The sequence below is a fragment of the Mixophyes fleayi genome, chromosome 6 (genome assembly GCF_038048845.1).
Source record: "Mixophyes fleayi isolate aMixFle1 chromosome 6, aMixFle1.hap1, whole genome shotgun sequence".
Classification (NCBI taxonomy): domain Eukaryota; kingdom Metazoa; phylum Chordata; class Amphibia; order Anura; family Limnodynastidae; genus Mixophyes; species Mixophyes fleayi.
Genome location: NC_134407.1, coordinates 56,624,249 through 56,639,479, shown reverse-complemented (window position 1 = coordinate 56,639,479; position 15,231 = coordinate 56,624,249). Strand labels below are relative to the sequence as shown.

Here is a 15,231-nt window from a genome sequence, read left to right as displayed (position 1 = left end):
CCCTATACCCCTAGCTGTATACATAAATACACTTATCACATTACAAACTGCATTGTTATAGATGGACAAAAGCATGGACATGAACGAACGTGCAAGTTCTAGCATTCTTGACAAATGTTTTCAACTAGTAGGAAATAATCCATCTGAATGATTTTAGAGAACTACTAACCCTTAAATACAATAAGTTGCTTTATGTAAAATGTTACTAATAGCACTCACAAATATACAGAATATAAGAGACACACTTTATTTGAAGGACTAGATGATGATTCTGGTTCCCAAAGGGTTACATGTTTAAACAGAATAACATCTTCATAAACTATTTTTCACAGTAACATGCTACTTCTTTGATCTATGTCTTTGATGGTAAACTAAGACTGTGGGAGAAATTGTTTTACCCAGAATGAGATATATTCAGTCATTTATTAAACAGAAGGAAGAAGAAAATTAGAAAACATAAGTTTGTGTGCCTGAGAATGAACATGCTACAGCCTTCTAAGTTGACAAGTGAGAACTCCACATTGTGCATTCTAATAAACAGAAAAAATAACCATACACACTGCGATTACAGCAAACCTACAAGAATGAATTCCTCACATTCAAAGGACAGATAAACAGTTACAGTCAAAATTGTGGCACCCTTGCACTTTTTTTCAAATAACATACAATTGCCTTTAAATATACAGTAAAAATAACATCAGTATTTGGTCTCCACAATTATTTCTCTATTAATATACAGAACATTTATTATTCTGGATTAATACTGGATATACTTTTAAATACTTTTTAGAATATAAAAATGGCATTGACAAAATTATTTACAATTTTGAAGCACAGACTTTAGTCAAAATAACTGTATTCAACCTCATCTTATAGCCATGGATGAGCTTCTGGCTGTTATGAGACGCAGCAGTGCCTCTAGCAGCCGCAACTCGCTTTCGGAGCCTGGCTGTGTCTTGGCCGTCTCCATGACATCACTCCCGGATTTTGCCTGGCCGCGCGCCCTGTTACTAAGACGCTGCATCCCAGGTTAAGGGAGAGCCGGGCATGTGCGCAAAGCAGCAGAATTAATTAACAGGCTCCTGAGGCCGATTACTGCTGCTGTGTCCTCTTGTTTCTGATTGGCCCTTCTTAGTATATAAAAGGCAGGACGGGCTTAGCCTCCCTGCCAGTTATAGCTTCAGTAGTCCTGTTTGCTAACCAGCGTGTGGTTGTTCCTGAGACTCAAATCAACAGAGAACCATTGTGTTTAAATGGGGCACTCATAGGATATTGTGACTTTAAAACATATTACAGTTTATTTATATACATTAAAATAACAACAATAATGGATAGTAGAGCAGTGAAATATTAAAAGATGTGGATGACTAATTGAACCAATGTGATTAATAAAAACTGTTAAGACTAGCACTCTCTGCTAGTACGCGCCGTCCTGTCTCTTAATGTGTTAAGTCAGGGTTTGTATTAATTATATGATCTATCTAGATGCATAGCTCATATAGACTGGGTGCTTGTGTTAGAGACTAAGCTAAATACTGTGATGTTACAATAATGCTACCTCAACTCAGACTCCCCACTCTCCGTAGTGAGAGAGCATAGATAGTTGAGAACTAAACTTAGGTCAGATATCCCTATCAGTATGGGTGGTTGCCGTCCACCTGGGATACAATATCCAACTTGATTATAAAGCTACTGTTGATTAACATTTACACTCCATTAGGAGTAGCTGTTTTAAATATGAATGTGATATGCCATCAATATGCATATGGTCTAAACATTAAAGCATAACAGTTTCGTACTGGATAGCTGACGTGATCAAACAGGATTTGTTATGATTCCTGCTTCAAGTGTGCCGAGCATTCAATTAAGGCACGCCCTGCCGATATATCGGCTTATGCTAAATAGTAACACTATTGTTTGCAAGAGTCCGTACATATGCTGTCAGGCTTTGATCTCAAAATATCTGTAAGGTATTATAAAGCCCTTCCTATATAACCCCGCTCCCTGTTATTCTCTGATAGCTGGTATTATGTATGATAAATGATAGTAAGAGAGAGGAACAGCGCGTGAGTCGCCGACGCGCGTTTCACTACGCTTTAGCTTTTTTAAGGCTGTTCCTGAGACTCTCAGCTCTTATCTGATATCCACTGTTGTTACCTCTGCCTGATTACCGGATTCTGCTTAAAACGGCTGTTGCCCTGACCTCTGCCTGATTACCAAATTCTGCTAGTACGCCTGTTGCCCTGACCTCTGCCTGACTATTGGACTCTGCTAGAGATGATGTGTTTTATCAGAAAGCCTCCAACCATATAAGCCCCTTTCATTGAGTTAGTGATGGATTGTGCAATTTGAAACTATAGTACCTTGTGTTTGAAGGTCAACCTGAATCTAGTTGGCAATTGATTGAGATGCTTTCTCCACCACTGGAACAATTTTGTGTTGCAATCTTCAATTAAGTTTTCTATTTCCGGGGAGATTGGCTACAATGTCATGGGTCTTAAACTTGCTAATAACATTATGTACTGTGGAAGCGGCAATGTCAAGGTCTCTGGAGATTGATTTGTAGCCTTGGGATTGTCCTTGCTTGACTATAATCTACTGTCAGACAATTCTCTGGCTTTCTTTCTGTTCTCCATGCTCATTGTCGAGAACACAGAGGCAAACAGGAGAACTAATTTTTTTCCCCTATTTAGTCTCGTTTAATGAGTGATTTTTATATTGCAGGCACCTGTTAATCACAGGTCAAAAGTGAAGAGTAATCACCTATTTGAAAAGTAATTATTTCTAACAACTTCTAAAGGATATCTGTATGGAAAAGCTAGCTACAGGCATACTTCAAAACCAGCACAACGCATATTGGTACATGTAGCTTTTATGCAGGAAACTCTCAGTACGGTGCTGCTTACCAGGGAACAAATTTTGATTTGCTAAAGTCCTGAGCAGCCACTAAAAGGCTTCTACCAGTCTAAGGAAAAAGAGGTACTTGATATGAGAGAAACAAAAAATAGTAATAGAAAATTGATCTATATATATTTATAGGCACCTTGTCCCTACTCGTACATTAGGGGAGGGGGCAAAGATACTGTAAATGTACTGTACATTTATCTTTGTCCCCCCTTCCCTAATCAACTATTGAAAAAGGAGCAGCAGCAAGCGACGTACTGAGAGGGAAGATTCTTCTCTGCTTTGTGCTGCTAATCACTGCCTACACCACAGAATCACACCCCAGCACAAACATAACTAATCTATTTTTATCAGCAATTATTATAATCGTTTGCTTCATTATGCTTGTCTTCTTTTTCCATGCATCTAAGGGTGTAGTTAAGGACATAGGGCCTGATTCATTAAGGATCTTAACATGAGAAATTTCTTATTTCAGTCTCCTGGACAAAACCATGTTACAATGCAAGGGGTGCAAATTAGTATTCTGTTTTGCACATAAGTTAAATACTGTCTGTTTTTCATGTAGCACACAAATACTTGATAGCTTATTTGTACACTGACATTTAAAGTTGATATTTGTGTGTTACATGAAAAACAGACAGTATTTAACTTATGTGCAAAACAGAATACTAATTTGCACCCCTTGCATTGTAACATGGTTTTGTCCAGGAGACTGAAATAAGAAATTTCTCAAGTTAAGATCCTTAATGAATCAGGCCTATAGTTATGTAACACCATTCTGTTTTACATCTGTGAAAGCTATTACAATTACCGTATTTCCCCATGTATAAGGCGATCCCATGTATAAGACGCACCTTAATTTTGGCCCCGGAATTTGAAAAAAAAAAATATTACGGTAGCTGTCAAAAAAGGCAGGGAGAGTGTAATGGCCGGCTGCTCTGATTGTGATCAGAGTAGCCGGGCAACACACTCTCCCTGCAATCGCCCCCCGCCCGCTGCCACTGTACCTCTGCTCTCCTCCTCCTGGATCCCCATTGCCACTGTGCCTGTCCCCCTCCTCCTGGATACCCCATGCCAGTGTGCCTCTGTCCCCCTCCTCCTGGATCCCCCCCGCCACTGTAACGCTGCCCCGCTAGTCCTCGATCCCCCCCACTGCCACTGTAACGCTGTCGTCCCCCCCCCCCTGCATCTCCGCTACCCCTGTATAAGATGCACCCAGGTTTTAGACCCAAAATTTTTGGGAAAAAGATGCGTCTTATACATGGGGAAATACAGTAGTTAACAGACAATTTTACAAAATACTATAATGTTGTAAATTAATTACAGGAGACCATTTTATAATCACTATTTTTGGAGGATTTTATATCTGCACTGTAATGCTGCACCTCAATCAAGGAGGACCAAGGGTCTACATTAACTCTATATAAATAAAAATGCTACCATTTCTTTATTTCTTACCTGCCTGTATCCTACCATAATTATTCGGACCAGCACTATGTTGATGTGGACACCCAAAGACTCATCATGGTAAATTTCATCCACCTGAAACAAAAATGTCATATTTTTTATAGATATATTTGAAAAAAAAAAGACAAATCAGCTAATTAAATGAGCTTCAAAAGTATTAAATAATTCTAACTTAATAGAAGCACAAATACACCAGTAACCACAAATGTACATAATAAAACAAGTACAAAAATGCAAGCTCAGACAAAATTTAAATGATGCTAAATTACCTCCACATGTAGGGGGGAATTCATTTCTAAAAAAATCCGGTGAGGTGTCTCCAGAACGGGCGTGAGACACCTTGTGTGGATATTTTTTTATAGATATAACACTCGTTTTTGCTCGCACTCTATAGAGGTGCAAGCAAAACTGAGTGCTATTTTTTACCGTAATAGTGGAAAAAATGCTCGGCTGCGATTTTCCTCAGAACATTGTGGCCAATTGAATTCCCCCCATAATATATTAATGTAGGAGCAGTACACAGTACAATACTTTGCAAATATACAAAACACAACCGATTAATTCCAAGGGGAAAAAAAAGAAAAGAAAGGCTTTGGAAGATTATCTTAGTCCCAAAGGCCTTCTCAAACCAATGGAATTTCTTAAAATACATAGCAATTTGTCTCGTTTGTTTAGGATACTGTGGGGCAGAGCAATGCATTATAAAATTGAGGAGTCCGCTTCATAGATTTTCACAAAAACAGCGTTTTCTTATATCCCAAGCATTAAAGTGATCTGTCCCTGTTTTAATAACATATTGATAATGTGAGACAGCAATGCTATGTAATGGGGAAGGTTTGTATCCTTTATTAGTAACATTTCTACTAAATTACTAACACGTAGTTTGTGGGGCCTTTTATTTTGCAATGAGCTGTGCCTCTAGGGAAAGTGTTAAAAACCATGAGCTGTAAAGAAGAGAACGAGGACAGCCAGTAGTATGGAATCCCCTTCCTTCCAGATCAGGGTATCACATATCCCAGTGACTTTGCCTTTTCATTGCTAGAACATAGTTCCAATTGTGCTCTTAGTGGATGAGGGATGAAGCTGCCTTGAAAGATGTTAACGCCAAATAAAGAAACACATATCAGAGGACTGATTGTCTGAAGTCTCCATAGATACATAAATATACAAACCTGCAGCCCTTCCTCTTTTTTTTTAAACTTGTTTTAACAGACTTCTGCAAACCTTTATGAGGCCTAACTGGAAAGTTAATGGAAAAGTGTCAGAACATTCTGGTGGCATATAGAATACAGTCAAAAAAGGACCATTTTACATTACTTCCAGCTCACAGAAGAAATACGATACAAAATAGGAGGATTTTTTGGGGGGGGGGGGGGGGTGGTAGTTTGTGCTCTAAAAATGAGGCAGTTTATATTAAATAAATGTATGCAAATTGCATGTTTGCACTTTTCCTTTACAGATAATACACCCCACACTCTTGACAAATGTCCTTGGAGACATTTTCGATAGTAGAGAAGTTGGGTAATAACAAGACAATGAGATTGAAGAAATGAGATCTTAATCCATGCCTGCTCAGTTCTCTTTAATTGTCAAGCTGCACAGGTAATACTGACATATTTCAATACTTAAAATATTTTAAAACACTTATGATTCTGGGGTGATCCAAGGCACTTAAGCCAATCAAATGTATTAAGTAGTAAAATCCAAAATTGTGGATCTATTTAGAAAGGTTATTGAAATAATAATTGGCTACACTTGAAGGATAGAAGAATGATTTTATACCAACCCTGTTATTTAACAACCAAATTTGTGTCTTATTTAGTCACACATGATGGGAAAAATTTCACAGATCAAGTGAAAACCAAAGAGTTTGATCAACTGATTGCCACACACCATGCAAATTGCTGTAATTGGACAACCAGAATTTATCAAAAACTATCAGTGGTAGCTACTGAGCTGCAAACTCGATCACTAATAAAAACAAAATTGCAGTTAGTTCAGAAAACATTTCTATAAAGTCTCTCTCATATTACTCAGTCTGTAAGGTTCTACAAGAGTATGGCTGTCTGTCTGCAAATATATGCACTTGTTAAAGCCCCAGGGGCCTGATTCATTAAGGAACTTAGGCAAGAATTTGAGTAAGTTTTCTGAACAAAACCATGTTGCAATGCAAGGGGTTGTAAATGAGTTTATTATTTTGCACATAAGTTAAATACGGACTGTTTTTTCATGTAGCACACAAATATCAACTTTAAATTTCAGTGTACAAATACGCATCAAGTATTGTGTGCTACATGAAAAAACAGCCAGTATTTAACTTACGTGCAAAATAATAATCTAATTTACACCCCTTGCATTTTAACATGGTTTTGTGCAGGAAACTTAAGTACAAACAAATTACTAAATTTCTTGCCTAAGTTCCTTAATGAATCAGGTATACTAACAACAGAGGACCTATGCTATGAGCCACAACAAGTATAAGGAACCTCATTATTTTTACAACTGAGTAATGATTGTGAAGTGAAGACAGTTTAATTGCAGTCTAGTAGGATGATGTCTAAGTGGTTCAGGATCACATACTGTCTGATTAATATGAATGCTCACAATTTACTATCAGACCTTGTATTTAGCAAATTAGTAGTACATTCATTATGGTTTGTTGAATAATTATGGTTTATCGAATCTACTGAACTGTAAATTATGTTTGCGTCAATTTACCACAAGTTTGTGTCCCTGTACTTTTGTGACCTTTGGTTTCTTATTCTATAATTATGTATTATAAAAATATACCGATGTAGACATACAGAATTAGTGATTTATCGACTTGTATTTCAAGACAATGATATCCCGAAGAGGATGGAATTTGGTGTTTAATGCAGGAGTGGCTACTGCCTTTTGCTGAATAGTGTTTATTGTTGTTATTTTTACAGAGCTGAAGAATAACTGATAGCTGGAGTGTCTACAACAGTTACACTGTATACTGGGGCTCATAAATACAAGCGTTTTTAAAGCCTGGTAAATATGCTTTAATGCTGGTAATCCCAAAAAATATGTAAGAGTACAAGGACCTGTACACAGACCCTTTCTGACAAGCGTCCAATTTGCATCTATTTCACTGTGGTCTGTAGTGTACAGAAGCATTACTGCTTGGTGCAATATAATGGAGTTCTATTGGAGCACTCAACACTTAGAGATGCTCAGGCTTAAGGGATCCGAGTACTGAACCGAGCCGCCATTGTTATGTAGTCGGATGTCGGATCTCGCGAGTTTTGAAATCTATAAATTCCGCCCTCCACAGCGATCTAGCGCCATTTGGAAGAGGGACACAGAAGGGGTAGCACAGTGTGTAGAGCAGTTGGGCAGCCAAATATATAGAATTGAAGGAAGAGGGGGTAGCAGTTTTCAACAAAGTTTCATCATCATCATTTATTTATATAGCGCCACTAATTACGCAGCGCTGTACAGAGAACTCATTCACACCAGTCCCTGCCCCATTGAAAGTTTACAGTGACATTCAGGAGAGTTCCATTGCTCCACTGCTAATTCTCATTGCATAAAAATACAAATACTAGTGCTGGCAGGGTTGGTGTAATTCTGCAGTCAAATTCTACTGTGTTATAAAGGTAACACACAAAGAGGAGAGCTCCATTGCGAATTCTCATTGCAGAAAAATACAAATACTAGTGCTGGCAGGCTTTTCTTCTGAATTTGCAGTCAAAGTGTACAGTGTTATCAAAATGGATTCACAGCAGTACACAGAAGAGAAGGAGCACCAAGCAGCTGCTGGAACCAGTCATGATGATAGTAATCCCTCTACATCATCTGGTAAAGCCTATGTAAAAGTGCATATTGTTTTTAAGTTAGGGAAACATAAATGTACAAAAAACACCTTTTTCCTTGGTCAAGAAAAAAAGACCTGTAATCCAGGCAAAGTTGTCTGCAGAAAAAAATAAAATTGCCAACATGCTATTCTACACATGCAGTGGCAAAGAAAGAATGAGGTATTTGCCTTTCTTTATGAGTGTGAGTTCTGCAACTGTCACTGAGGCATCTTCTTGTAAGGTCAGTCGTGACCAAGCAAGACCTTGTCATTCGGACTCCAAAAGTGGTACCCAAATACTTTTACGTGTGAAAGCCGAGCTGGAAGAAAACAGTAAGGCATTAGAGGAAAATGTATGTTGAGATTCAGAAATGACACAAATCCCTGGGGAGAATGTATCCACGAGTGCTATGTGTAAGTGACCATTCTGATAGTGTACCCATAAAGAAGGCCCCTTTCAGCATTTCTGCAGATGTGTACCTGAACAGCCCAAGTGTAACCGGTGATACACAAATTGGGGATACCACTTTGGAATTGCAACAGGATGAGGGGGATATTTGTGTACCTGACGAGGGTGCTAATGAGGATGTTGATGAGGATGATGTTGTTTGTGTAAGTCCAGCACCGGTGGAAGCAGTTCTTGCATGTGATAAGAAGAAGGCCATTGTCATACCTGGGCATAAGACCAAAGAATTCACCTCTTATGTGTGGAATTATTTTTACCCAAATCCTGACAACAGTTGTGTAGCCATTTGTCGCGTTTCTAAAGCCACAGTAATGCAAACATGGATGTCTAAATAGACGTGTATATGTATTATCTTTCACTTTGATGTAAAGTGCAGATTACAAACACTTGATGAAACAGCAGCAAAGGTACCTAACTAGATTATAATTTTGTGGGAATTGGAGCTGGTTTGAAGTTCACTGATGAAATCGCTTTTTGCTGGGAATTACAAAGGCTCTTTTTAGTGCATTGTCTGGCACCCTGGATTGGTGTGGGTCTGATAAAATCACGCATCCTGGGGAGGAGGGGGGGCATCAGCACTCATTGCCATGTATTAGCTGTAGAATTACCTCACTTATCCAAGGAACGGGTGGAGCGATCAAATAAACCATAACTGGTATCATGATCCAAGGACAATTCCATCTTGCATCACTTTTCTTTTCTGCCACTGCTGTGTGCCAATGTGTCCTAGATGTGGTAGGAACTGCTGTGTGTTTGAGTCATTGCTCTGTTGCTTACCATCCAGCCAGGTCGCTGCAGTATTTGTCCGAAAGTGTATGAAAATAATATTGTGACCTATGTGGTGGTCAAAATTGACTGCAAATGACTTGAAATTAGTGTTATTGAGGTTAATAATAATGTAGGGAACAAAAAAAAGAGCAAAATTATGTGATCGTAGCATATTTTAGCAATTTTTCTAAAAAAATACAGATCCAAAACCAAAACCAAAACACAAAGCTAATCCAAATCCTAAACCAAAACCACTTGACGGGGGTCAGTGTGCATCTCTACTCATGATACGCTATGTTGCAGGGAGGTTTTGAGAACACGCTTGGATCTCTCAGTTAAAAGTGAGGACAAAGTACAAGGGTTCGTCTACACTTTTAACGGGCGTTGTTTTTCAACGCCTATGTGGACGTGCCCTTAGCAAAAGAAAAAACAGGAAATATATTATTTTAACAGACCCACCACTGTTCATTTTGCCCAGCCTCTTATCTGCTTAGCTGAAACATTTGTAGACTTTCCCTCCAAGGACCTCTATCCTGTAAGAAACTGAAATGAAACAACCTTTGTGTCTTGATGAGAAAAACACCTGCAGGTTACAGTTTCCCAGAGGGGATATCAGTTATAAGCAATAATAAAAAGTTCTTATTCCTGCTCAGAGCACAACAGTGATGGGTTATTGCTTTCAATGGTAACAGAGTCTCTGCTAGAAGGTACAACACAGTTCACACTAGCACATTAAACATACCAGCTCCCACAAAGGAGCCACGCTGCAAGAAAATTACTGGCACTGGTTCAATTGCAGACGGAGCCAGCTGTTGTGGAACTTGACATGATTTTGACCTGAAACACCTAAAGAAATCTTTTTACCTCTATACAGTGAAATGACCCAAGAAAAAATATATATCATTGTAATAAAGAAAATATATCTAAGCCAAAAGCTTAACTCAATCTCCACCAGCTGAGAGATGGCGAAAAAAGCCTTTTTAGGGAGAATAAATGGCTGCACGCTCCATTGCACGTAAAGAAATAGCCCTAAAAATGCGCCTCTCCAACACTCTCTAATTTCTATAATCTGCACAAAACAAAACAACTTGCTTTCGCATTGCACTGAAGAACTAGGCACACCAGTGCATCTGCTTTGTAAATTGTAAAGGACACATTCACTCTGCCTAACTACTTTTACTCGCTGGTAATAATGATTGCTGTTCCTCTGCAAATGCAGCCATTTTTCTCCACCACACAGGCAGAGAGGGGGATACAACTGGGTGTAGTAGAAAAGGTTTTAGCAGGAGGAAGGAATTAATGTCACTTAATAGGCTAGTGGTAAGAGCTTGAGTACCACGTACAGTTCTGGAGGCCTAATTATTCCCACCTCGATTATTGCAACCGCCTCCTTACCGGCCTCCCCCACTCCCATCTCGCCCCCCTCCACTCTATACTCAATGCGGCTGCAAGACTCATCTTCCTTTCTCGCCGCTCCTCCTCAGCCTCCCCTCTCTGCATTGCCTTACACTGTCCAAAGAGTGTCTGGATGCAAAGGGGGCATTTTTGCATACAACTAAATAAGTATTTCTGTCCTGACCTAAATACTTATTACATTTTTTTGACCCAACTACTTCTAAAATAGGACTGCTCAGTAATTATTTTGGAGGGGTGCCTTGAAAAAATTATGGAGACTCTACGGGTGCCGCGAACTGCGAAGGTTTGGGAACCACTGGTATAGGTGTAAACCACACCCCATAGACATGCCTCCAATTTTCCTACACTTATTTTTAGGATACACCTTTTAGGGGCATATATTTGCATAGGCCTGGTGCAAGCTGATAACGATGGACAAATTTGGGCATATCTATATGCTAGATTTAAATACAGACAGCCACATAACTTTAAGTGCAGTTTTAAGTATGCAAGAGCTGCAATTTTAAACTTTAACTCTAAATCAGGTTCTTTATAGTGAATGTCAAATTCCACTATTATCACTGTTTGTCCTAATGAGTATCAACGTTTAGGCAGAATAAATAAAAATAGGAGAACGTGGTACAATAGTATTATTTTGATCATATAATGAACATACGTTGAATGACTGTCACTTTATTTGCATCAGTACTACACATGCACAAGAGTGTAATATGTAACAGCCAATGTGACTGAGAGTATGTAGGATAAGATAGTAAGGTTCATTTACTTACACTTCATTTAACTGCAAATTTTGCAATAAACCATAGCAGACGTAGTCTTTCATTGTCTAACTTACAGTTGAAAGATAAAAATTTATAGGTTGCTGATGTTCGGTGCAAATTTTGCACTAAAGGCAATGCCCTGAGCTTTCCAGGTATTGTTCAACTAAATTCTTGTTATTTTCCGATGTCATTTACTGACAGTTCATGTCAACTAGTGAGTCATAAGGATCTACTCTGCTAAGGTCCAAGTGTCTATCTGTCATTTCTAAATGGAGGACCCAACACTTCCCCTGACTTAACATGTCCAAATCTGAGTTTATGATCTTTCCCCCTGCTAATGTCACAGTTGACAACTTCACTCTCTCCCCTGTTCAATACATATGCTGCCTCAGTGTCATCTTTGACTTCAAGTAACAAATAGATGTGCTAATACACATAAGTAGCACAGATAAGTGTGAGTAATGCTATGGGGATTCACACGGAGATGAACAAGGGAGTAAGATAGTAGCAATCGGACAATAGGAAGAGAGGACCCTGTCTGTAAAAACTTACATTCTAGAGGGAGGGGTGGTGAGATACAGTAGGACCAACTGGGAGAAAAAGGGGATGGCAGGTGAAGGAAGAGAAGGTGAAGGGTAAGATGGTCAGGAGGTGGTAGGATAGGCGAGTTTGAAAAGGTGAGTTTTAAATGTGCGTTTAATTGACTGAAGGTTGGGGGAGAGTCCAGTGAGGCGGGGTAAGGAGTTCTAAAGAATGGGGGCAGCAATGCAGAAGTCTTTTAGGCGAGCATAGGAGGAGGTAATGAATGGTGAATTGAGGTGGAGGTCAGAGGCAAAGCAGAGTAGTTGGGTAGGTATGTACCTCGAGACAAGGTCAGAGATGTAAGCGGAAGAAGTGTCAGTAAGGGCTTTGTAAGTGAGGGTAAGTAGCTTGAACTGAATTCTAAAATGGTTGGGGAGCCAATGAAGGAATTTACGCAGAGGAGTAGTAGAAGAGGAGTGACGGGAGAGAAAGATGAGCCTAGTCACAGCATTCTGTATGGATTGAAGGTCAGAAAAGTGAGAGGCAGGAAGGCCAGTGAGAAGGAGGTCGCAATAGTTGAGATGAGAAATGATGAGTGAATGGACCAGGATTTTGTTGCTTCCTGAGAGAGTTAAGGACAGATTTTCACGATGTTACGGAGGAGGAAGTGGCAGGATTTGGTGAGGGACTAGATATAAGGGGTAAAGCTGAGGGCAGAGTAAAGGGTGACTCCAAGCCAATGGGCCTGGGTGACAGGAGAGAGAGTAATGTTGAGAGGGACAAACACTGGTGGGAGGAAAAATGATGAGCTCGGTGTGACAGGATGGACCTCCTATGAAACCCTGTCTGTGCTGCTGGGGACCGGCTTAGCTTGCTTTAGTTTGCCTTGCCCCTGTCCCATTTCTATATACCAAATTGCGCCCCTCCAAAACACAGTAGGAGGACCTTCTACTGCCATCACTAAGCTTCTTCACCAGCACCTGCTTCCTTCTGGGTAACTCTCGCTGCTAGGTTACCCCCTCGCTGGGCACCTGGGCTGGTACACCTGACCTCTTGTCTTCAGATCAGGCTTGCTGTGGATGGTTCCCCCTGGCCTATTACACTGGCCAGAGCTGCAGGGAAGCAGGCAAAGCATTGGTACTGGATGCTGGGTTCCAACCTCAGAACAGCCAGATAATGAATTAGATTTGGTTTAATCTCACAGGAAATGCCGCAGGTAAGTAGGCGTCAAAGCAGGATCTTGAAACAGTGATGTTTTATTACCTCAAGTAGCCCTTATAAGGACAGTTACACGCCAGGGTATGGTACTAGCGATCATTCCAGACGTGTACTGATAGAATGATAATACTACATTACATGGTCAAATAGTGCGCTTTTTATAGATATTTTCACAGATTCCATGGCAGGAGGTAACACAGCCTCCTGACCTTCTAACCAATCCAGGTGCATCATGCAGCCTGCACATAAATCAGCCTGAAGGGGTTTAACACCTTTTTACATTGCTGCTAGCAGCACCACAACGTCTGAGGTTTTTTATTGAATATTTACCATCAGGATAACATTTTCTATAATCTTGTTTTTAACACAATTTAACTTGCAAAATTCACATTAATCTGTGATCACTTGCATCCTGAGTCTTAAAAACATAGAAAGACTACCAGCAAGTCTAATTACAGACGTGTTGGTCACTCAGCGATGAAAAGGTCTAATTAACATGAGATTACTTGTCTACAGACAGTTTCAAAAACACATCCCCTCCACACATATGCTTACTTCGTATTTCCTCTAGAAAAGTTACAAAACCAAAATATTACATACCATCTCATAAATCAATACGTTTCGATACAAAACACATACCAATATAAAAAGATATGTACGTGTCCAATTATATAAATTGGCGCCTGCGCCACTAATTGAAATACATTTTTACAATAATTATTTCTACGTGATCCAACCACACTCAGATTTGGAGATGTTGAGTTTGAGGAAGTACTGTGACAATCAGGTAGTTACAGCTAAAAGACAGCTAGATACTTGGGTTAGGGAGACAGGAGAGAGGTCAGGGGAGGAAAGATACATTTGAGCATCATCAGCATAGAGCTGGTATTGGAGGCCAAAAGACTGTCATGTCCTTCTACGCAACCATGCTAATATATGCCTCTATCTCACTCAGGAAGCAACTAAAACTTTTATTCCCCAACTTGAATATTGTAACCTTCTCCTCACTGGCATTCCCCCTGTACAACCCATCCTGAATGCTGTGGCTGGATCAATTTTCCTCCCCCCTCTACTGTCTCACTCTGTAAATCTCTTCATTGGCTTCCCATTGCGTCCAGAATTTAGTTCAAGCTGCTCACCCCCACCTACAAGACCCTGATTAACACTTCCCATCCATACATCTTGGACCTCGTCACGAGATATACCCCAGCTTGATCATTCCACTCTGCCTCTGACCTACACCTTGGTTCGCCTCTCATAAACTCCTCCCTGTCACTGCAATATGGTTTCTGGTATCCGTCTCGGGACCCTTGGGACTAGCTGTAGCAAAGGTGAAGTGGAAACTAGGAGGCCGAAAAAGAGAGAGAAGGGAGAGAAGGTGTACTCTATTTGTGACATCCAGATGACAGGAGGAAGAAAACTGCACTGGACTCTTTAGTGGAATAACCAACTGGAATCTGGACCTGGTGGACCGGAACCTGGATGAGGGAACAGAGAGACGGAATTCACGGCCAGAGACTCAGTACTCCCCAAAGACCAGAAACTCAGAGGATTATAGTACCAATACTAGAACTGGAAAGGCTCAGAACTCAGGAAGAGGAATACCAGGGGTGGCTACCTCATGGACTGAGTAACCCGGAACTGGCCCCGAGCAACTCAGGACCTGCATCAGAAAGTAGGGACATAGAATGTGCAACCCCAAAAGGATCAGACCACTCCGGAACCCACAAATTGATCAAGCCTGGAACTGGAAACCCATACCCAGAGACGGCTCCAGAAGCAGGAAGGCTCAGAACAGTAGCCTACTACCCGGAATGTCCAGTAGGCGAGTCAGAGGAATAGGTAGGAGAAAGAGGGAACCTCCCTAAGGGTAATTAGCTGGACTTTGA

The 15,231-nt window shown here is 40.2% G+C and overlaps 1 protein-coding gene across 1 annotated transcript in view; it reads right to left on the bottom strand.

The window, feature by feature from the left end:
- Nucleotides 1-15,231, bottom strand: part of ADAMTS14 (ADAM metallopeptidase with thrombospondin type 1 motif 14) — a 132,684-nt gene that overhangs the window by 60,006 nt on the left and 57,447 nt on the right. The window contains exon 5 of the mRNA XM_075215202.1: nucleotides 4,363-4,446. Coding sequence (XP_075071303.1) covers nucleotides 4,363-4,446 — 84 coding nt within the window. The remainder of the gene's footprint in view (nucleotides 1-4,362; nucleotides 4,447-15,231) is intronic.